This window comes from Zophobas morio, unplaced genomic scaffold (genome assembly GCF_036711695.1).
Source record: "Zophobas morio isolate AGI-343-1 ecotype UQ-CSIRO unplaced genomic scaffold, CSIRO_AGI_Zmor_V1 ptg000004l, whole genome shotgun sequence".
NCBI lineage: Eukaryota > Metazoa > Arthropoda > Insecta > Coleoptera > Tenebrionidae > Zophobas > Zophobas morio.
The window spans coordinates 16,366,820-16,387,174 of record NW_026972109.1 but is presented as its reverse complement, the minus strand read 5'-3'; the positions used below and the strand labels follow the sequence as shown (position 1 = coordinate 16,387,174).

Below are 20,355 nucleotides of genomic sequence, written 5' to 3'. Positions count from 1 at the left end.
ATTCGTCAAGGTAAAATATTACCACAGAATTAATAAATATACGCAATTTCGTTCGACGAATTATTAATTCGCTACAATTGATATAAAAACGATCACAGTCAACTTTAAATCAAAACGTTTTCGATCGCACCATACACACTTCTATTTTACATAGTTATATGTAAACAGTTTTTGACAAAATTAGAGCAATATCTAGGGCACTGACACTTTTATTTATCGTTTTGACATAAAGTATCCATCTTCTTTTTACTAGCAATTAGACGGTTCGATTGCATCACTGCGATTAGAGCACGGACACGTGAAGATTCGAAAGTGTCCACTTTATTTTATTGTTATTCACATTTACTAAATCAGGATTATTTTTTATGTCCCTTTTACGGCTGCATAGATACCATGCACGTGTCTCTCGTCGGCTTTGTAAACAGGAGGAGCGGAGCTTTGTCTGATTTGAATTATTAGGGTAACGCTCCAAACGATTTTGATAAGCTTAACCTCCGCTCATATTGTGTTTAAAAATATTTTATTATGTGTGCTCTAGCAATAATATTTACTCAGTTTATAGCGATTTTATAGCTTATTAAGTTCTGCCGTAATTTTTAATTTTTAATCGAAACTCAAATTTGTTGCGTCGATTAACAGCGACTTTATTACGAGTCGCTTCGTTCAATGTTAAAGAGGCGACCACAACCCGAAATTCCACAGATAAAGTTGTACGTCACCCATTACGAGGCGATACGATTATATTAATCGGATTTTCATTTCATTAAAAAATTGAATGAACTATCAAACTCACAATATGATCCATGGCAATTAAAATTGCCACGACTCGATGTATGGTTTTATTCCGGGCTTTGTGGAATTAATTAGCGAATGTTATCACTATTAAAGCGCTTCATGTAACCTTACGGTCGCCTTTTTTGCATTAAAACACTATTATCCACATAACCAATTAATTGGATCTTTATTTGCTATTATATAAGAAAGACGTAACGTAACTCATTAATTCCAGATTAATTATACATTATTTCTGCGTTAAAGAGCACTTGTTTTCCTAGATCGAACCTTCTATAGGACATTTTTATGGTAAATGGTTAAAAATTACACTGCATAGGGAAGTCATAAAAAATCTGAGGTATGTGTTGTTTGACTTACCACCACTACCATTGATTTTCCATTACGCAGAATCTCTACTTACGCTCGAACTGGAAAAGCCGCAACGATACTTTGCCAAGCTCAACATGATCTTAAATTTTGTCGATGTGTTCACAACGACTGAAAAAATATTTTTTACGTTACAAATTTTATAAAATATTGCGTTTTGGATAATAAAAAACATGGTTAATTAAAACATGCAAAGAGAATTAAAATGTATGGTCACATGAAGCGAAATTGTATCAAATTAGTTCGTATGAAAATGTTTTTGCAGAGCCACGTGATGAAACTTAATTTAAATTACTGAATGTCCAGAATTTATAGATATAATTTTATTAGGAACATCGTACGCAGCGTTTCCGGTTTTAGGAGAAATGGAGACTATTTTTATTTTAGTACGTCGTAACTTTTTCTGGAAAAAATATTGATTCAAAGAATTTACAGGAAGATACGAATAGAACTTGGTATTAAAAACTACTATCGTACACGAAATAATTACATGAAAAAGAACATTCAAAATTAGGTCAAGTTATTTATGTCATAAAATTGTTTTGATAGTTTTACTTCCACGGGCTATAAGAACAATTTTTTTGTATGACACTCCCTTTTATTAACTCTTTTACGTTAACATAATTTTCGGACAATTTCTTTCTAACAGCGCTTGGAATTATGTTGTCACATAAAGTAACATTATTGAACGAAAACCGATTTTATTCCAGACATATTGCTTCAGTTATAGTTTCAGTTCGAAATCATTCGAAAATTCTGATATGTAACCCAAAGACGAGTGTCGTGTTTCTGCACCGAGGAAGCTATAAATTAACGAAAAAAGAAAATAGAAAACGTCCTGTTCCATTTCATTTCCGGTCCATTTTATGTTCTAAAAAAATGTGTATAATAATTGTATAATTTGTCTAATGAGTAGCTTCGCAATAATGCCAAAAGCACACTTAAAATTCGACACTGAATTACCATTTTTTCGTACAGCCAACATTGCTTTGAAAACATTTATTCTATTTTTTGCATCCTGTCATCCTCGAAAATAAAACAAACAAAACGGCCTTCATGTCCGTGCAACTAGTGGTAAAAGTTAAGTTGCATTGTGAGAATTCTGCATAATTATTTGGAGTGCCCATTTTTTCATTATGAACTCTATAGATTCGGTCGAAACCGCAACCAATATGGATCACAGACGTAATGGTCGAAATTGATAAGACAGCCTTCAAGTAGGTAAACGTACTTGAAGATTATTGCTTCTAGCTTTATGACAGTGTGTGGGTTTTTCAGTTTAAATTTACGGCGGCTTAAAATCCTTCAATTTTAAACTTTATTATCTCATCCATTATACATATATTAAACCTTTAAAAAGCGGGACCATGCATTGAAAAAATGTGTGTCGTATGCAGGTAACGCTGAAAATTAAAACTTTCACATTAAATAATAATAATACGAATCGTGTTGACCGCAGCAGTAAAAACTTTGGTATAAGAATGATGCACCTTATTTTATTTTATTAGTATTACATATTTTAGTTACCTTGTCGAAAACATAAATTATAATCAACTGTCAAATTGACGTCATAAGTCAATTTATGACGTACCAAGTGTCACTGTAAAGGCAAACAGTGTAGTAAAACTAAAAAATTGCGTTTTTCAAGTGGTGTAGGCATAATATTTTGAGTTTTAGACTTATCTGACAATAGTTTAATCTTATGATCAGATTATAATATTTAAATACGAAAAAAAAAGTAATCCAAGAATAGCTCAAAGTAATGACACTTTTGTTAAAATAAATTTATTAAGTCATTATTACGAACCAAGATACAAAATTTAACTACATATTATGTTGGTCAAGGATGATTTGATTTTTTTAAATAACATAATTGGTCTTTGTTGATGACTTATGCCTACATCTTCCGCAAATGAAAGGCCGTCAATAGAACGGAGCCTGATATTCTAATATATTTTTTCCATTATCGTTAACACACAATTCATTTCAAAATTTTTAACATTCTTTTTTTTCTGGTTTCATTCTTACCAGTATGTATGCAAAATCAACTGGTTCCGAAGTTATTTTCTTGTCTCGTCTTTACCAAACACTTAGATCCAGGCTGACCTCCTACTGGTTGCACCAACTTCTGGTGAGAGCCAACTCCAGACGTCACTTTGTTTAAAACATTATACCATAAACCAGCTTCCTCCATAAAGTTTCTATTACATCAGAGTGTGGTTTCTTTGAATATTTAGGCCACTTTATCCAGTAAGCACGGTAATTATGTACACTAAACCTTGAGTCGTGTTTGTTAACCGCATGCTCTTTTACTGGGGTATTGTTTTAGTGGCAGCAAGTATTCTGAAACTTGCACCATGTGTTCAATACATGTGGGCAAAGAATTTATTTCGGAAATTTATTACAGCAACCCACCGCTTCAAAATAAATTCAAAAATCTATACGAGTTGTATAACGGTGTTTTCGACATGTTGTGTGGTTTGTAGAATTGTAATTAGCTTGCATATGCCTATCAGTATGGAAGATTAAACAAACCAGAATAATTATAAGGTCTTTGTCAACCGGTCGCACACAACAGGCAGACAATAAATATTCTTTTATCGTAATACCTCAATAAACCGATCTGGGCGTCCTTTGTTGTGTGGTAGCTTAGAAAATGACTCCACTGATCGGAGTTGTAAAGTAGTCGACTGTAAATGTCGTGAATTATAAATTTTGCTTAAGCCGCCTTAAGCCTTCGGTTTCAAGTATTTAATTCTGAAGGAGGTGAAGTCTCTTGCGTATTCCAAGAAGAGGACGCTTTGTTGAATAATTATCGATTTTGAAAGAGCGACAGCGATTTGCGGCCAATAATAGAAGAGATTTTGCTGCAATTTTGTCTCAGTAACAACACGCTTTAATTTTCTCATTAAATGTGTTAACTAGTGTTTTCGTCATTTTTCGGGGAGAAGGAAGGCTCGTCACCTTGGACGGAGGTCAGAGTTGATAAGACTGAATGTGCCAAAGTTTGGTGTGCGGAAAACTAAAATAAAACAAACGTAATCTGCGTAAATCAAGGTTTGATACTTGGCAATAGTTTAAAATCAATGACGAGTTTTTGCTCATCCCTTCTCACTTTAATTGTTTCTGTGGAAAGTTTGACGTCGGAATAACCATGATTTATTATAGTTCTAGATTGTTAAAGATGATGATACTCGATGAACCAAATAAAACTTTCCTTGATGCTGTGCGTGGACTTAGTCATATCCTTTTCCTTGTAGATCTTTTTCTATTAACCAGAATCGATTATAACTGTATTTGTAAGTGAATGGATTACTAATGCATCCGTTCTTGTATTGACACACACATGGGATATTTCTTTTAATTGTTGGCAACTTTTGCTACATCAAGCGAAGTGAGAAACTGTTATCAATTCTCAAGTACCAACAAACACCAGAAGTGAAAAGACATGAGTTCTAAAATAGTCTTAATTTGAAAACTACGGAGATTAAAAAAAAAAATTCCAGATTATACGAGAAATTATTTTTTAACTATGATTTACTCTGGAAAATTGTAATGAAGATAATACAGGATATTCTTAATCTTAACCACGTCTAATAAAATGACGCACCAATCAATCCAGTAGTTTCTGAGTTTATGGAAATTTGTTTTCGCGTATTATATATTTTTTCAGTTTTGTTGGAAATTAGTGTTCACTGCGTTCTAAATTTATCTATATCTTGGGAAGTTGATCTCTGAGAGACATTTTCTCTCTTCTTATTGAAAGCATCAAGAAAAAAATGTTTGAATCATTTTAGATAAATCCTACAAACGATGTTGTTCTGTCAAAGACCACACTTGCTCGTATTTTACATTTTTTATAGTGGAAACAAGTACGTCAACCGCCTAATGCCATAAAACTCAAGCGCCTCTACATTATAATTCCAATTAAAACAGAATATTCACAACAAAAAAGATAATGGGTTGTTCACTGCCAAATTTCCGCCGACTTCAAACCGTGACTAATTCGAAATAAAGATGAACTTATGGTTATTCACGAAACGAGTAACGAAAGCACTGAAGAGTATCATATTTGAAATTTTTCACAATTTATGGCTTACTTTTTTTCGAAAAACTGGCTCGTAATTACCGAGCGATCCACTCAACCAATTAAAAAAAGAGCGAGTATACAAGAAAAAATTCGACTTTCTATTTTAAATTGCTGGCATTTCCTTATCTTCGACGTTATATTCAACCATAAAGTATACGACTGTGGGCCTACACCGCTTTATTACCTTTATGGCAGCTCCTGACACAGTACTGTTCAATTTATCCAGTGCGTAAAATTTAAAGGTATTGTTTAAAAAGTTGCCGGGGCCATCGACCTACGCGACCAAGAGACGAGTCGTTTATTTTCGGTCCGTCTTTGTTCGTATTTCCAAATATTTATAGTTCTGCACGAAGATAAAGAGTGTCTTTTATCGCAAGTCATGTGCTGAGAGAAACTGATATGACTCACAATCAATCACATCGAACACGTTTCACGAAAAATCTAGTCGGATACGCCGCGGCTATTTAAAATGCAAACAAGAAGCTAATGACCCTCTATCCTCCGGTCATGAAAATTTACATCTGAAAATATATTTACATCTCTAATCGTAATCAGTTGTCCAAATCAAATTATTTTGGGCTGCTTTCATTCCGACATCTGCCTCCGTTCGTGCTTTTTAATAAACTCGCATTGTGGGCCTCCGAGACCGCAGAATGCTGCTATTCAGATCGTTGCTTATAGCTCTGATCGGTTCTCGTGCGAATAACGACGAAAAATTACACATTACGTATACAATTTCGATTTTTTTCAACCTTCTCTAGCTGCGTTATTACGGTTTTAATGCGGACTACTTAGAGTGAACATTTAGGTCATTGTATGTAAACTGGAAGTGTGTTGTAGCCTCATTATCGCACAAAATTAAAACTCCCAAAAACGCTTTCCCTCGAAATTCGTTTACGACAAGGTAAAGCAATTATTACGTTGGCAAAAGCTCAAATTGACTCTTGCACTCTGTCAGGGACAAGGTGAGGATTTTACCAAACGCGTCACTGTTAACCTCGCCTCGTCGGAACTCTATATTTACATTTGTTATTCAAAAGAACAGTTTCATCGCAAGAATTCGTACCTCAAAAAAGTCCATTTCGAACCGATGTACACGAGGTGAAAAAACGGAAAATCATCATTCCCGGACTCATGTAGATGTCCTTGATCTTTCATGAGATTGTCGTAAATCTGCTTTTTATCAGATTGCTACAAGGATTATAAAATTCGCGAGGAAATTTTACAAAAAGAAAACAACATACGTAAAACGCGTATACGGAATTACAACGTCCGTTTATTTTTGGCACAAAGAAAAACGTTCCATCTTATATTTAAACCAACTGTTACAATTCGCGAAATTTCAATGTCGACATTTCAAACAATTGTGTTTCGATTTTTATATAGTTCCGGTTTTGAAACAATGACAAAAATTACTGAATAATTTCTGGTGGGTTTAATCCGATCTGAAGATAACAATTATAAAATTTTACGAAACCCATCCGTGTGGAAGGAAAGCTTCCAGATTATGACGTGCTTGGATGGTTTACATGTAGGAATTAAGGTTCTGTGAATATAGTCATAAATTATTACTACCATAATAGTAAAAGGAGAACTATACTACTTTTCAAGGTATGACCTACTCAAGTGTTCGTCAAGACTAGAATTCCAAGTAATTCGACTTTTTGATAATTAACTTCACCTTCCGTAATAATAACAATAACAACTCTTCGGTAAGTTTTAAACTGTTCCTTTAGAACTGTCACCTCGAAATGGGTTTACACATTTTTTTTTATTTCATATAATTATGAAAGTAAATAAACCTGGTTGGTTGGTTAGTTTCATAACGTAGTACTACTCGTGGAAAACGGGCAAGAGCAGTTCATGTCTGCTCTACGAATTGAAAAGAGCCAGTAATTTTGGTAAAAGAAGCTTCCATTACATAATGCTGCAGAATTATGGTGTGATATAACTATTACTTTAGGCACGATTGATGCATTTTCCCACATATTGCCACATTTTAACACTACATAATATAAGTTCGGAGGATTTTCACAGATTCTAGCACGTCTGGCAGCCACAAATGATTATTTGCTTATATAATAAAGTTTATTATTACTTTCATGCAAGAACAAATATAATTTCCGATTAGATATTTATTGCTATTCGACCAGAGAAGGTCGTTTATTGGTCGAAATGGTAGGTGTACTTACAACGTATCATTGTTGCCATACCTAACCTCCTGAGGCAAAAAAAATCGTTTTACAGACGATACATAAATAACTTCAAGGTATCAAGTTAAGTCAAGTCACATGATAAAATTAATACCGTTTTCAGATTCATCTGCCGCCAGAAAAACAATCGTTACTCGACACACCAGCAAATCGTGAAAATATTAACTATCAATTACAATTCTCACTAATCACTACCACAGTTTTGATAAAACTTATCAAATTAAGACGTAAATTGCGATTATCGTGCATTCATTTTTATCGTACGCTCACACTGATTATCTTGAATGGGTGCAGATAATTTAATTAATTTATTTATCCGGTTCGAGTGCACTTCTACGGTTAACTATCGATGGCATGATTTTCACGAGTAACGCCTATATACCAACTACATTTATACAAAGATTTGGGGAAAAATGTTGAACTGTGCGCTCATTGACCACGTATTTAATATGTGCCTTAAATATTTCAGTGTGTCTGCGCCGATTATAAATTATCAAATTAAAAAGTCATTAAAAAAATAGCGTCATGACGTCGACAATTGGAAAATGCGGTTATAATCAAGTTTCATTTGTACAAGGGAGGTTATTTACACTTATAATTATTGTAATTTACCAAGTCAAAGAAGGTATTGCTAAATTTTGCATCAATTAAATCGAGACAATGTATTTACCAATTACAATCCCAATTAGTGTTAGTAATTTCTGTGTTATTGTAATATTAATTACTCTAATTGATTTTCAAGTAAACATTCAAAAAATTTTCAATACGTGTGGAACGCTAGAATTTTGTAGAATTATACTGCTTGTGTGTCTTCAAACTTTTAATTTTGCAATTAGTGTCAACAATTACTTACCGAACATTGACAATCACAGTGAAAAAAAACTGAGTGCTGATTGTATCAAATTCACTTATAGTAACGACTCCGACTATGCGATAAATCAATTATTATATCTAGCACCGTAACCTCACTTTCTTCTTGACAGCTGTACTTTGACAAACAAACCAATCACTTACGAGCGACAATATTAACACTTTCATAGAGAAACACAATATTGATTATTACCTTACTGCATTATTTTTATTAAATGGAAGTGGGTATTTTACGGCTTCAATATCGCCCACAAAATTAAAAAAAAAATCATTAAAAATGTTTGACAATATTTTTATAAAACAAAAAAAAATCTAAATAAGCAAGTAAAAAATCCTGCGCCAACTACAGTGCGATTTTTGTTGATCGTACGTTATGTAAACTACTGTGAACCAGTATTTTAATATTATAATGAGGTAAGCAGTTTGAAGTTGATTGTATCGATTTATTGTAAAATAAGTTTACTATTTATAGTAAATTGGTCTGTTCGCCGACGTACCCATTATATGAAGATTAGCGAATTAATGTGGAGACCCTTAAAACGTTTTAATGCTCCACAGTGCACCACTGACTACTTGACATTGATTTTTAAACGTCGAATGATACCTTCGGGTGATCTAAACTTAGGCAGACGATTTATGTCAAACGTCTTTATAAATTTTTTTCATGAAAATAAAAAAGACAGCTGAACTAGAAAACCAGCAAAACAATTTTGTCTAGACTGAATAAGATTTCAAGAAATAAACATGCTGTTTAGACGCGTTTGTCTAAAAATGTCAATTCTACGTATATTATCAAAAATACATATATAGAGAACTATAAATGCATCGCAATTGGGGGAAATTGAAAGAAACGTAAAAAGAAACATTAGAACATATCCAAAAAAGATCGTTATTTTATTTAAAAAAGTGACAGCTGTCATTAGCAAATGCTCTTATTAGAACTTTGACATTTTAATCTCAAAAAACGAAGTCTCCTCTGTTTGACAAATTGTATCAACACAATATTTCTCATATTTTTTGCTTATGGTATATTTTAAACTTCTTTCTGGAATCAACATTAATCACCACGTTGTACATCACGGAATATTCGCGTTTCCTTTTTTAATTTGTTTCTTAATCTCTGTTATTATTAAGTATATATCTCTGCTGACTGTGACCGGCTCTGCACATCCTGACACGTAAGAGCAAGTAGTCACATTCCTTGTAAGTGTAGGGCAAAAAATAATCATGATATTATTTTAGAAAATTTTTCATTAGATTTATAATCAGGCTTGCGAACAGTCCTGATCTTAATTCCATCAAAAATATATGGACAATAATTATGGTTCCCAAAGTGTAGAAAAATGTGAAACAATATTCAACAATTGATGCTGATATGGGTTAAGATTATCTAGATATTTAGTTAAAACTAACACAACAGATATGAGTCTATTAATTCATTATAATTGTAATTTAATACTCTATACAAATTCGTTACCAAAAACATTGTTGATCATTCAAAAAAAAAAAAAAATGCGTCACGACGTCGATGCTAAAAATGCATCATAACTGTAATGTGCTAAATTAAGCTTCCCCTTCAATCTAAAAGCAATGGTGTTTGCAGAATGGCAATATTTCCATTCCTTCTCAGGACATACGGCCACGAATTTGTGTTAGATTTTTTGTTCGTGCCATGTTAATTATCTTTGTTGTCATTTCAAATTGAAAAAGGACGATCTTTAAACAGCAAAATTGTGATCGCGCAAATTTTTTGTCTCTCAGCTTCCAGTATATATCGTCAAATCGTGTTAGACGACATTCAAAGCCGTAAGTAAAGCAGTTGCCGTTCCCCCCAAACCGGGCCCCCATTCTCCCTTATTCCCCGTCCTCCCGACCTTTCCGCCCTCTGCGTCTCGCACCCCAACATCCCTCGAACAAAAGACTTACCAGACGACTCCGAAAGCCCCGTACCCGATCGGCCTGTCCGGTTGGACCTGTTCCTGCGTGTGTGCCGGGGCGGCGGCGTGCTGTGGATGGTAGTAGGGCTGCGCCGCATGCAGCCCCCCTTGCTGTCCCCCGGCGGTGGGGCCGGCCGTACCCTGCATCATACTCATGGATACAGACATGGACACCCTCGAGTGGCGGCTGGGGCCCACCACAGCCATGAAATATTGCACCAGTTCGACGCCTTTGCCGCTCTCCCCTATATCACATACGCGCCGTGTGACGGGGGCTTAAGGCGCTGCGGGAACTTCAAACCTCTTTCGAACGTTCCCGACACTCGTTATCCTTGCCTTGCTAGACCCTGCTAGACCCTTCTCCCTTGCGGCACACGCATTTATTCGAGGGTCGCACACGTATATATGCCGTGTGAGGGGGGCTTAAGCCGCTGCGGGAATTTCAAACGCCTTTTGATTATTCCGGCTGCTCGTTATCCTGCGTCGCTGGATCCTCTTCCTCTGCGGCAGGCGCATTTATTTATTGTTCTCGGGGATTCGACTCCTGCAGGATCGCACAGGCACCGTGTGAAGGGGGCTTAAGCCGCTGCGGGAATTTCAAACGCCGTTGGCTTATTTGTGACACTCGTTATCCTCGTGCTGGTCCTTAGGGCTGGCTTACGCACTTTTGCGGTTGCTTGCGACTTTTCATCAAATGAGGACCTGGGGGCGGTTGGAGGCTTGCGAGTCCTTGTCCACAAAACTAGGAATTAAATTTAATTTCACGGTCATGTTAGCACTTGTACGCACTGCTTTTTCGGACGAAAACGAACTTTAATTTTTGCAGAGAGCGTTTAGGGTGAATTCGGTGTTGAAATAAAAATAAGGAAATAAGTTGGAAATTTGTGGCACAAGATGCACAACTTACACAACCGTTCGATGCGAACTGGAGTCAACTCAACATGGCGCAGAGGAGCATACATTTGCGGACCCCACTATTCGACGGTGGGAGTGCGCATGCCAGGAGAATTGTAACAGCTGACTACAGCTGGACTACCGTCAGGTAATTTGAAGGCTTTGTCTATAGCGAGATTACTGTGGGGGAAAGCGGCGACAGAAGGTGGAAGTGGGGTGGTGGCGCCATTTTTATGTATTCCGGTAAAATTCACTTGATGGTAGGGTAATTTGAATGAGTTTAATTGCCAGCAGTGAATAAATTAAGTGCATTTAATTTTAAAAGCAACTGGATTTAGAGAGAACAAATTGATTGCTGTTGTAAACGATGTAAATTAATTTATTTTGTCTGTGCCTAAATGGGTTTGATTGAGTGATGGTGTTGAATTAACACAAAATTACATATTTTTAATGCTGGCAATTGATTTGTCATTGATTAAAAGTACTTAGAAAGGCAAAAAATTGGACAGTTTTCGAAAAAAATTGTACATTTTTATTTAAATCATGTAAACGGAACGAAGGTGTTCCTATTTAACACTTCATGAAGACAAGAAAAACTCATTCAATTACTTACATTAAATTAAAAAATATATAAAAAGACGTAATAAGCAGTTGTTTCCAAGAATTGTCCTCACAACCAGCTACACATTTCCATCATGTTTGAAAAGAATCCGGAATCTATCTCTTTTAGTGGACTGTTTCTAATATTAAAGTCAAACGATTGAGCAACAAAGTACGCTTAAAACCTAGGACTCGAAAGTACACAAAAAAGAAACAAAATAGACACACAATTTTTTTTATATAAATTTGAGTGTCCCGAAATTCAGAGTTTCAGGGCACTATGAGAAGTGCTCCGGCTCCGACGAAGAAAAAGTTTCTCCAAAAATATAAATAAATGAAAAGAATACTCAAAAAAACTGTCAAAGAATTTGTCTAAAATTCAGAAAAACCTGTTAAGGTGTTTGGAAAAAACTTGTAACTATAGACTGGTTAGTTATTTTATTACCGAGTTAATATACTGAGTTGCTAGCAATATAAAACCTTTTGTCAAAATTCATTACCTTTCTACGTGTTAAATTATGTTTTTTGGTAGTTGACTTTTATAAACCATTTTTTTTTTTCATTAACGGGATTAACACAATAGTCAAAACGGTTTTCTGGTACGGTACTATCGTGCCGCAGTTAAATACTCTATCAACAATCCGTCAAATAATTCGCAGTCGTAAGTATATTCTAGTCCTACCCAAATCCGTACTTCTTTTCGATTTGTATGAAATGGGATTATATTTATGGCATTAACAAATATTCGTAAGTTAAGAAATTTGGTTAACTATACTTTTATTATCATCAAAGACGTCACGCTAAGCAAAAAGTTAATCCGTATCTAACAAACAAAGCAATTCTGCCAGTCCTAAGCTGTTTTTGAGTGATAGTTACTGAAAATGATTTACGATGGGTACTTTCAATGGTGGATGGTAATGCCCAGATAACTTTTACCTCCTTCTCCTTTGTTATGATAATGGTTTTCGTCCTGGACTAATCTAGTAGCGACCCAAAACAAAAATAATCATTATTTGCACACTTCGCCGACTGTGTTAGTATCAAGTTCTTTTCTGTCTAAAAAAGTACCAAATACATTTTTAATAAAAATGACACTTCTTGAACGTAAGAAAGTCTTGTAATAATATCCATCCAGGCGCGGATCCAGGGGGGGGGCAATGGGTGCAATTGCCCCCCCCCCTGACACACGACCGAGGTACTTTATTTTGACCAATTTCAAAATTTTGAAATCATATTTCATTTTGTAAATACAGTACAACCTCTATAATCCAAACTCACGATTGTCTCAACATCCAGTAATCCGAACAGAGGCTATTTGAAGTCGATGCCTCTTTAATCCGAACAAAAACTCTGCAATCCGATCTGAACTTGATCTACTTCCAAAAATGATGCAAGATCTTTCTGCATATGTTGTATGGAATATTTTGAAATTTTTAAAAATTGCGATATTTCAAAGCACTGAATTAATTAACTAATTCTGGAAAAACGGATGAAGTTATCGGAGACCCGAAATCTACAAGAGAAAGTATTTCGTTAAATTTCGAAAATCGTCGAAAATGGGTCGAAATTTGCACGAGAAAAATTTCATTTTCGAAAAAATTTCCTAAACATTCTGAAAAAATTCAGAGATATATATCCCGACGTGCTGATTCCAAAAATATACCATGTTTATAGTAACGGAGCAATATTTTCGGAAAATTCGCTGTGAAATTCGAATTTTTCGAAATTTTTAAAAATTGCGATATTTCAACGATTCTGGAAAAATGGTTTAAGTTATCGAAGAAATGAAGCCAGAAGTGACTTCTGAGGTCCAAAATCTACAAGAAAATATATTTAGTTAAATTTCGAAAATCGTCGAGAATGGGTCGAAATTTGCATAATGGAGGTAATACGAATACATAACTGAAAATTTCATTTTTGAAAAATTCATCTAAAAATTCTGAAAATTTTCAGGGTATAGATCCCGGGGTGTTTATTCCAAAAGATAGCGTGTTTATGGTCACGGAGTAATATTTTTTTAGAATGTATCTATTATCCATTGTTGCTTAAGAATTCTTTAATTTTTGTTTAATAAAATTTAGGTTTATTTCTTGAAGTTTGTTTTCAGTTGTGTATGAAGTTGTTATTCAATTCCCTTTCAGATTTTTGGGAAAATTGCTGATCCGAACAAATCGTTAATCAGAACACAACTTTTTCCCATTTAATTAGGATTATCGAGGTTCTACTATACACTATACGTGTAATCAAAAGAACCAAATGTCACCCATGTTATGTGAAAAAGAGTATACTAGCTAAAATTTTATAATATTTTTTGTTTAGAACGAATTTCTGGTAGATAGGTAAAATTGCACAAAAATTGCCCCCCCCTGAACGAAATCCTGTATCCGCGCCTGTATCCATCCAACGAACGGCTACTTTCATATTTTCTCGACTTTTCATTACTCCTACAGTACGAAAAATTAGGTCTCGATTTCCGTCTGTCGTCTGTCAATTTTTATTAGAGAGATGATCTACGAAACTGCTGGACCGATTGTTGTCAAATTTTACATGTATGTTAGGAATGTGGTGTAAATGGTAAAACGCTAACCAAAACTTGTCTGATCGTTCCCACCACCAATGGGAGGACGTCACCTCCAAAATTTACAATAGTAAATTTTATTTAAATTAAAAAAATAACAAACTCTTGGACTTGTGGTTCGTAAGTCAGTGTTAAGTTTTTACCCTGGAGACTGCAAAATCGATTGCTCTGAAATCTGGTAAACGTTTTAAGGTAAGTCCGATGAATCGTTAACCAAATTTACCCTTTATCCCCTCACAAAAAACTGATGAGTCATTCATATTTTATAATTATTAATACAGAGCGATTTAAAAAAATGAGTGGAGCAATCTGTTTTATTGATTAAATCAGCACCCATTTTCCCGTAAATTTGAGTTTCTAGTACCGTTATTATTAATTAGTATTACATTTCACCTATTCGAATTGACATACGTGTCTTTGATACGTGTTGATGACGTCAGCACAAAATTTTGTTATGCTCCTCAAACTCGCTTGAAACATATAAATATCTTTATGTTGACTTACAGGGCCTATCATAAAAAAGATAAAATTCGCAAATTTGATTTTATAATTTTTCAAAGAATCTGTATTTCTTCGCCTTTACCTCAGGGGCGAGGGAAGACAATTTTTGGTGTTGTTACGAAAAATCATGATTAGTCTTACTTCATAAAATAAAATCTTTTTTAGACGATGTGTAGTGCCTAAAATATGAAAAAATAGCTGTTCTGCTGCTGTCTGCTGACGAATTAGACACCTATTTAATATCAGAAACTACTGCACATGTTGTGAAATTTTAGATGTAATTTTTATTTCTAAAATGTGCGAACTAATATGTTTCCATACGTTTTGTTATTTTTTACACACAACACTGAACATGTAGGTAAATTGTAAGTTTTTATTGGAACTACAAAACCAATATTGTTCTGAAATTTGGTATACGCTTAAAGTAATTATTAACCAGAAATCACTTTCACAAATTTAATAACGTCATCCCCAAATTTTTTTAAGAAAATCTCATTTTAAGCATATCCTTAGCATATTCTTCTACCAAGAGTTTAATAGTCCACATTTTTATTTCAACTTATACGGGTTATTGTAACAAATATTTAATATTCCTAGATTCCATTCTTATAGTTTATCTATAAAATTAGATTATGTTTCACGGGAAAGAGAAGTTCTGTATAAACATCTTGAGGCTTTTATTCTTAGCATATAAAGCAATATTCGTCAAATAATTTTACTGTTGATGTTGAATAGGTTGTTCTAAAATAATTCCTTATGATATGGATTTTCAAAAAAATTGTGCGATCTCTCAAACGTTTTCAAAGACCCACAATTATTTACTTCGAAGGACCAATGTATATTACTACTCATCAGACGTTTATTTATTTTACTATTTACCAGTGGCGGATCGTGATCTTTTGAAATGGGGGGACACAATTAGATTGATGAGTTAAATATGAAGATATAAAACAGGCTGTTACTACCAGTTAATAGACGAAATTTTATGACGGAAATAAATACAAAAATACATTCAATAAAAGTAAAAGAGTGTTTGTCCACATAACTTTGGTTTTAACTCATTACTGACAAAACAAAAGAATTCATTTTTTTTTTTACAACCGCACATCCACAAAAATGTATCATACCTACTTGTTATGTCTATTAAAATATCTACGAAAGTCTCTCGTTTTGTCATGAACACTTATTTTATTAATAAATCGGGGGTGGCTCTCCCTAAATTTTTCATTACAATTTTATCGTCGCAAGAGAGGACGATTTTTTATTAAATTTTAACTGAATTTGTTATTTTTATTTAAAATCAGACAATTTCACTCGCGTAGAATGAAAATGAACTCCCGTAGTTGAATTACTGATAGCGATCACTGTTTCAAATGTGACCTGATTTCAGCCAAATACAGCGACTAGACGCACGGTTTTTATGGCAACGGTATAAACAAAAAATGTACAGTGACACAAACTTCCGAATAATTTTTTAAATATTGAAAATTACTATTTTGCTATGTCCAATGTGTTTGTAGACATTGTAATTTGGAAGGAGAAGAGGGGGAGGGGCGTCCCCTTGTACCCCTTGACACCAGCCGCCTCTGATAAATAAGAAAATAATACTCGGAAAACGCTTCGGTATTTTTTACCTCACCCTTCTTTCGGTGTTATTTCCCTGCACTCATTTTCAACTTGTTCTACTCTGATATTTGCTTCTAAATAGACGGGTAAATAATAAACATTATTTGATTATTATTATTATTAGAAATTAAAATTTTTATGGTAAAACTATCACGGCTTTAAAAGTTATTATTATACCACTTTTTTGATCGAACTAGAAAGTAAAACGGGTAGCGAACCCGTATTGCTTAAAACAGGGTACAAAATTTTAAATGGACCTCGACAACGTCTTCCTGAATGGTGCAGAATGGTTTATGTGGGGCTTTAGTTATACACAGGATGGATTTATTGCACCAAGTGCCATAACTGTCTGATTTATTCGATAATAGTTATGTACGTAACAAGTGGGTAAAGTGTATCTTTTTTTCATGAGAAGGAAAATTTGCTGCACGAGCCGAAGGCTAGTGAAAAAAAGTAACTTTACTCACGAATTGCATACAAAACTTTTTTACTTCCCGAGCGTAAGCAAAGGAAGTATTGTAATCGAGTCCGTCGGCCAACTCTCTACTTTTGCGTTTTCTCGATCTTTCATGACTCCTAGAATACGAAGAAATAGGTCTCCCATTTCCGTCTGTCTGTCCGTCTGTCCGTCTGCCGTCCCGGATTTTTATTAAACAGATAATCTCCGAAAGTACTGGACCGATTGTTCTGAAATTTTGTACTTATATTAGAAATATCATGTAGATGGTAAAACGCTAACCAAAATTTGTCTAATCATCCCCACCACTAATGCGATGACGTCACTTCAAAACTGTACATAGTAAATGGGTCTTAAATTGTATAAAATAACATAGTCCTACACATGTAGTTTACGACTCCGAAATCAGTTTTTACCCGAAACGTCCAGATTTTTGGAAAAAAAATCAAAATTATAAAACAACATTTTGAAATTTAATTTTTAATCTGCTAACCAGAATGCTTTGAAATGTTGCAGATGTTTTAAGGCTATAAAGAGCAACATAAATCTTTACTCAAAAAATATTTGCTTATCCCCTCCAAAAACTTGATGACGTCAGCTCAAAAGTTTGTGGAATAAATCATATCTAAAATGTACAAAATATGATGAGTCTGTACTTATGATCTATCATTCCATTCATATTTTTTGGATTTGCATATACAGGGTGACTCAAAAAAATTAATGAATGCGTAAATTTATTTTACTGATTTACTCATAAACTACAAAACCGAATGCTTTGAAATCTTGCAGATGTTTTAAGGTTATAAAGAGCATAATAAATGTTTAGTCAAAATATATTTGCTTATCCCCTCCAAAAAATTGATGACGTCAGCTCGAAAGTTTGCCGAATAAATCCTATCTAAACTGTAAAAATATGATGAGTCTGTACTTGTAATGTATCACTCCATTCATATTTTTTGGATTTGCATATACAGGGTGACTCAAAAAAATTAATGAATGCGTAAATATATTTTATTGATTTAATCCGAATGCTCTGAAATCTTGCAGATGTTTTAAGGTCATAAAGAGCATAATAAATGTTTAGTCAAAATATATTTGGTTATCTTCTACAAAAAACTGATGACGTCAGCTCAAAAGTTTGCCGGATAAATCGTATCTAAAATGTACAAAATATGATGGGTCTGTACTTGTGATTTATCATTCCATTCATATTTTTGGATTTGTAAATGCAGGGTGACTCAAAAAAATTAATGAATGCGTGAATTTATTTTATCGATTTAATCAGGAATTACAAAAGCGAATGCTTTGAAATCTTGGGAATATTTTAAAGTTATTATAAGCATGGTAAACTTTTGGAGGGATGAACTCCTAAAAAAATTGATGACGTCACCCTTAAATTTTGCTGAATAAATCCTATCTAAAATGCAAAAAATATGATGAGTTTGTACTTGTGATTTTTTAGATTTTCTTAAGAGGTGGTTCAAAAAAATTAATGAAGTCAATTTCTTTTATTGATTAAATTAAAGGCAACACTTATTATTAGTATTACACCCCAACCAACCCAATTTGGTAGACACAAAATTTGTTAAAGGAAAAATTCGGTTGAAACATAAGGGTAGCACGCTTATTTACATCGACTTTAACATTACAGACCTGCATTTGTTTTATGCGCTCATTTGGTTCCGCGAATGTGGAATGGACATGTTTATAATCAACCAATTGTGAATTTCACCGTCAAGAATTAAAATAAAACCCAATGTTTTATATCATAAGCGGAAGTCGAAGCAATAAAACCGATGGTCGTTTTGTTTACAGTTTCTCTGTTTGACTCTCACGTATGCTGTTACGCTTGTCATCTTAAATTAAGAATGTTTATACATAAACGATTTTCAGTTGCCCCTCATATTACTAGACAGCGGATTTCTGTCGGGCTACGTCACGATTATAGGGGGGGACGTGCTGGATTCCATAAATATAATTAACGATTTATTAATCAAACGGCTAAGTAAATGAGAACGGGAATTAACAGCAGAGTGCAACGAAACAACGCTATTCTAATCTCAAATAAACGAAGTGCAGTCCGCAACCGCAATGAATTCGCATCCCGTACGAGCCGTACCGAGTTTGGCCTTGCCTAGCCCGACAGAAATCCGCTCTCTAGATATTACACACCGGCGCCGTATACGTGAGTAAATTGTTTCGTTATTTTATTGATTATAAGAAATCAATATTCAAAACGACCCAATTCATTTTCCCGAAAATTTGGGAATACAATAATTTTATTCTTAGTATTACACTACATCTATCCCAACTGATATACGTGTCCTTGCAAAAATGTTGATGACGTCATCACATTTTTTTTTTAAATTCCCACTACAAAAATGTAATGAGAAAAAAAAAACACAATAGGCATGCAGTCGTCAAGTTTCCGACAGCGAGGGAAGTACTGTCTAAACTCTTTAGACCAATTTTTCACGTTGGTAATAAAAATCAAGAACTACCTACTTCAAAAACAGTTTTTTTGGGTAAAACTACAGACTTGTGTTTCAGCTGTCCATTTCATAAATAAATCATATTCTTTTAAATATTGGCCCTTGGATTTTTCCGGCAATAGATTCAATGTGGCGGTAAACTTTGACCAGAACTCTTGTGCGGAGTCTGTCTCAGGCGTCTTTTGACTTCCACTAATTTTTATGAGGGCTTAACTAAATTCTCTTGTAAACTTGTCGCAGTCGAGATGACTGGGACGGGTTTGTCAAGATGGACCGAAATGAAGTCAGACCGTACTCAAGAGAGAGCTCGAGGTAAGTAGACAAGTAGACCCCTGAGGCAGACTCCGCACAAGAGTTCTGGGGTGGGATTTTGTTTCTACCGACCCGATACGAAGCGATGACAAAGCGATAAATGACAACGACGGAAATATAAATTTCAGATGCGAAACAAAAAGACGATCACATTTTATCGGTACCGATATTTTATCGTTATAGAAACAAAATCCCACCCCTGGTCAAAGTATACTTGCCACGTTGACAACATCTTCAAGGGTGCACGAGAAATTTTCATCGTTGTTCAATTCCATTGTGTGGGCACATAAACTTCTAAGAGAAAATTAATACAAAACACTTGAATAAGAACTAAATTGCAAAATTTTTCGATGCGTTATAATTTCTGACAAATGTGGTGATCTATCGTCATAGCAACGGCAGCCCTCTATGTTTTGTGTTTAAATATTTTCCGTTAAATATCTCTTTGAAGTTTGCAGTATGGAGCCAAAAAAGTGTTATTTACCGTTTCTGAATGAAAACTGGGAAAAAATACTACAGAGTAGGTCAAATTTTTCACTTGTGTTAGTCGTACATAAATATATTCTTGTACTTGAGTGATAATAAAATATTCATGTCATACTCCGTGAAGTGAAGGTAAATATT

The 20,355-nt window shown here is 34.4% G+C and overlaps 2 protein-coding genes across 14 annotated transcripts in view; one reads left to right on the top strand and one right to left on the bottom strand.

Annotated features, from left to right (window-relative positions):
- Nucleotides 1-11,221, bottom strand: part of LOC135143471 (serine/threonine-protein kinase NLK) — a 78,759-nt gene extending 67,538 nt beyond the window's left edge. For all 13 annotated transcript variants that reach the window (XR_010282806.1, XR_010282808.1, XR_010282810.1 and 10 more), the window contains exon 1: nucleotides 10,261-11,221. Coding sequence is in view for 5 of the 13 variants with exons in the window: in XM_064075365.1 (XP_063931435.1) it covers nucleotides 10,261-10,478 (218 nt within the window). In the remaining 8 variants the exon portion in view is untranslated. The remainder of the gene's footprint in view (nucleotides 1-10,260) is intronic.
- LOC135143462 (leucine-rich repeat-containing protein 15-like) overlaps nucleotides 1-20,355 on the top strand; it is a 144,787-nt gene that overhangs the window by 120,445 nt on the left and 3,987 nt on the right. The window lies entirely within an intron of this gene.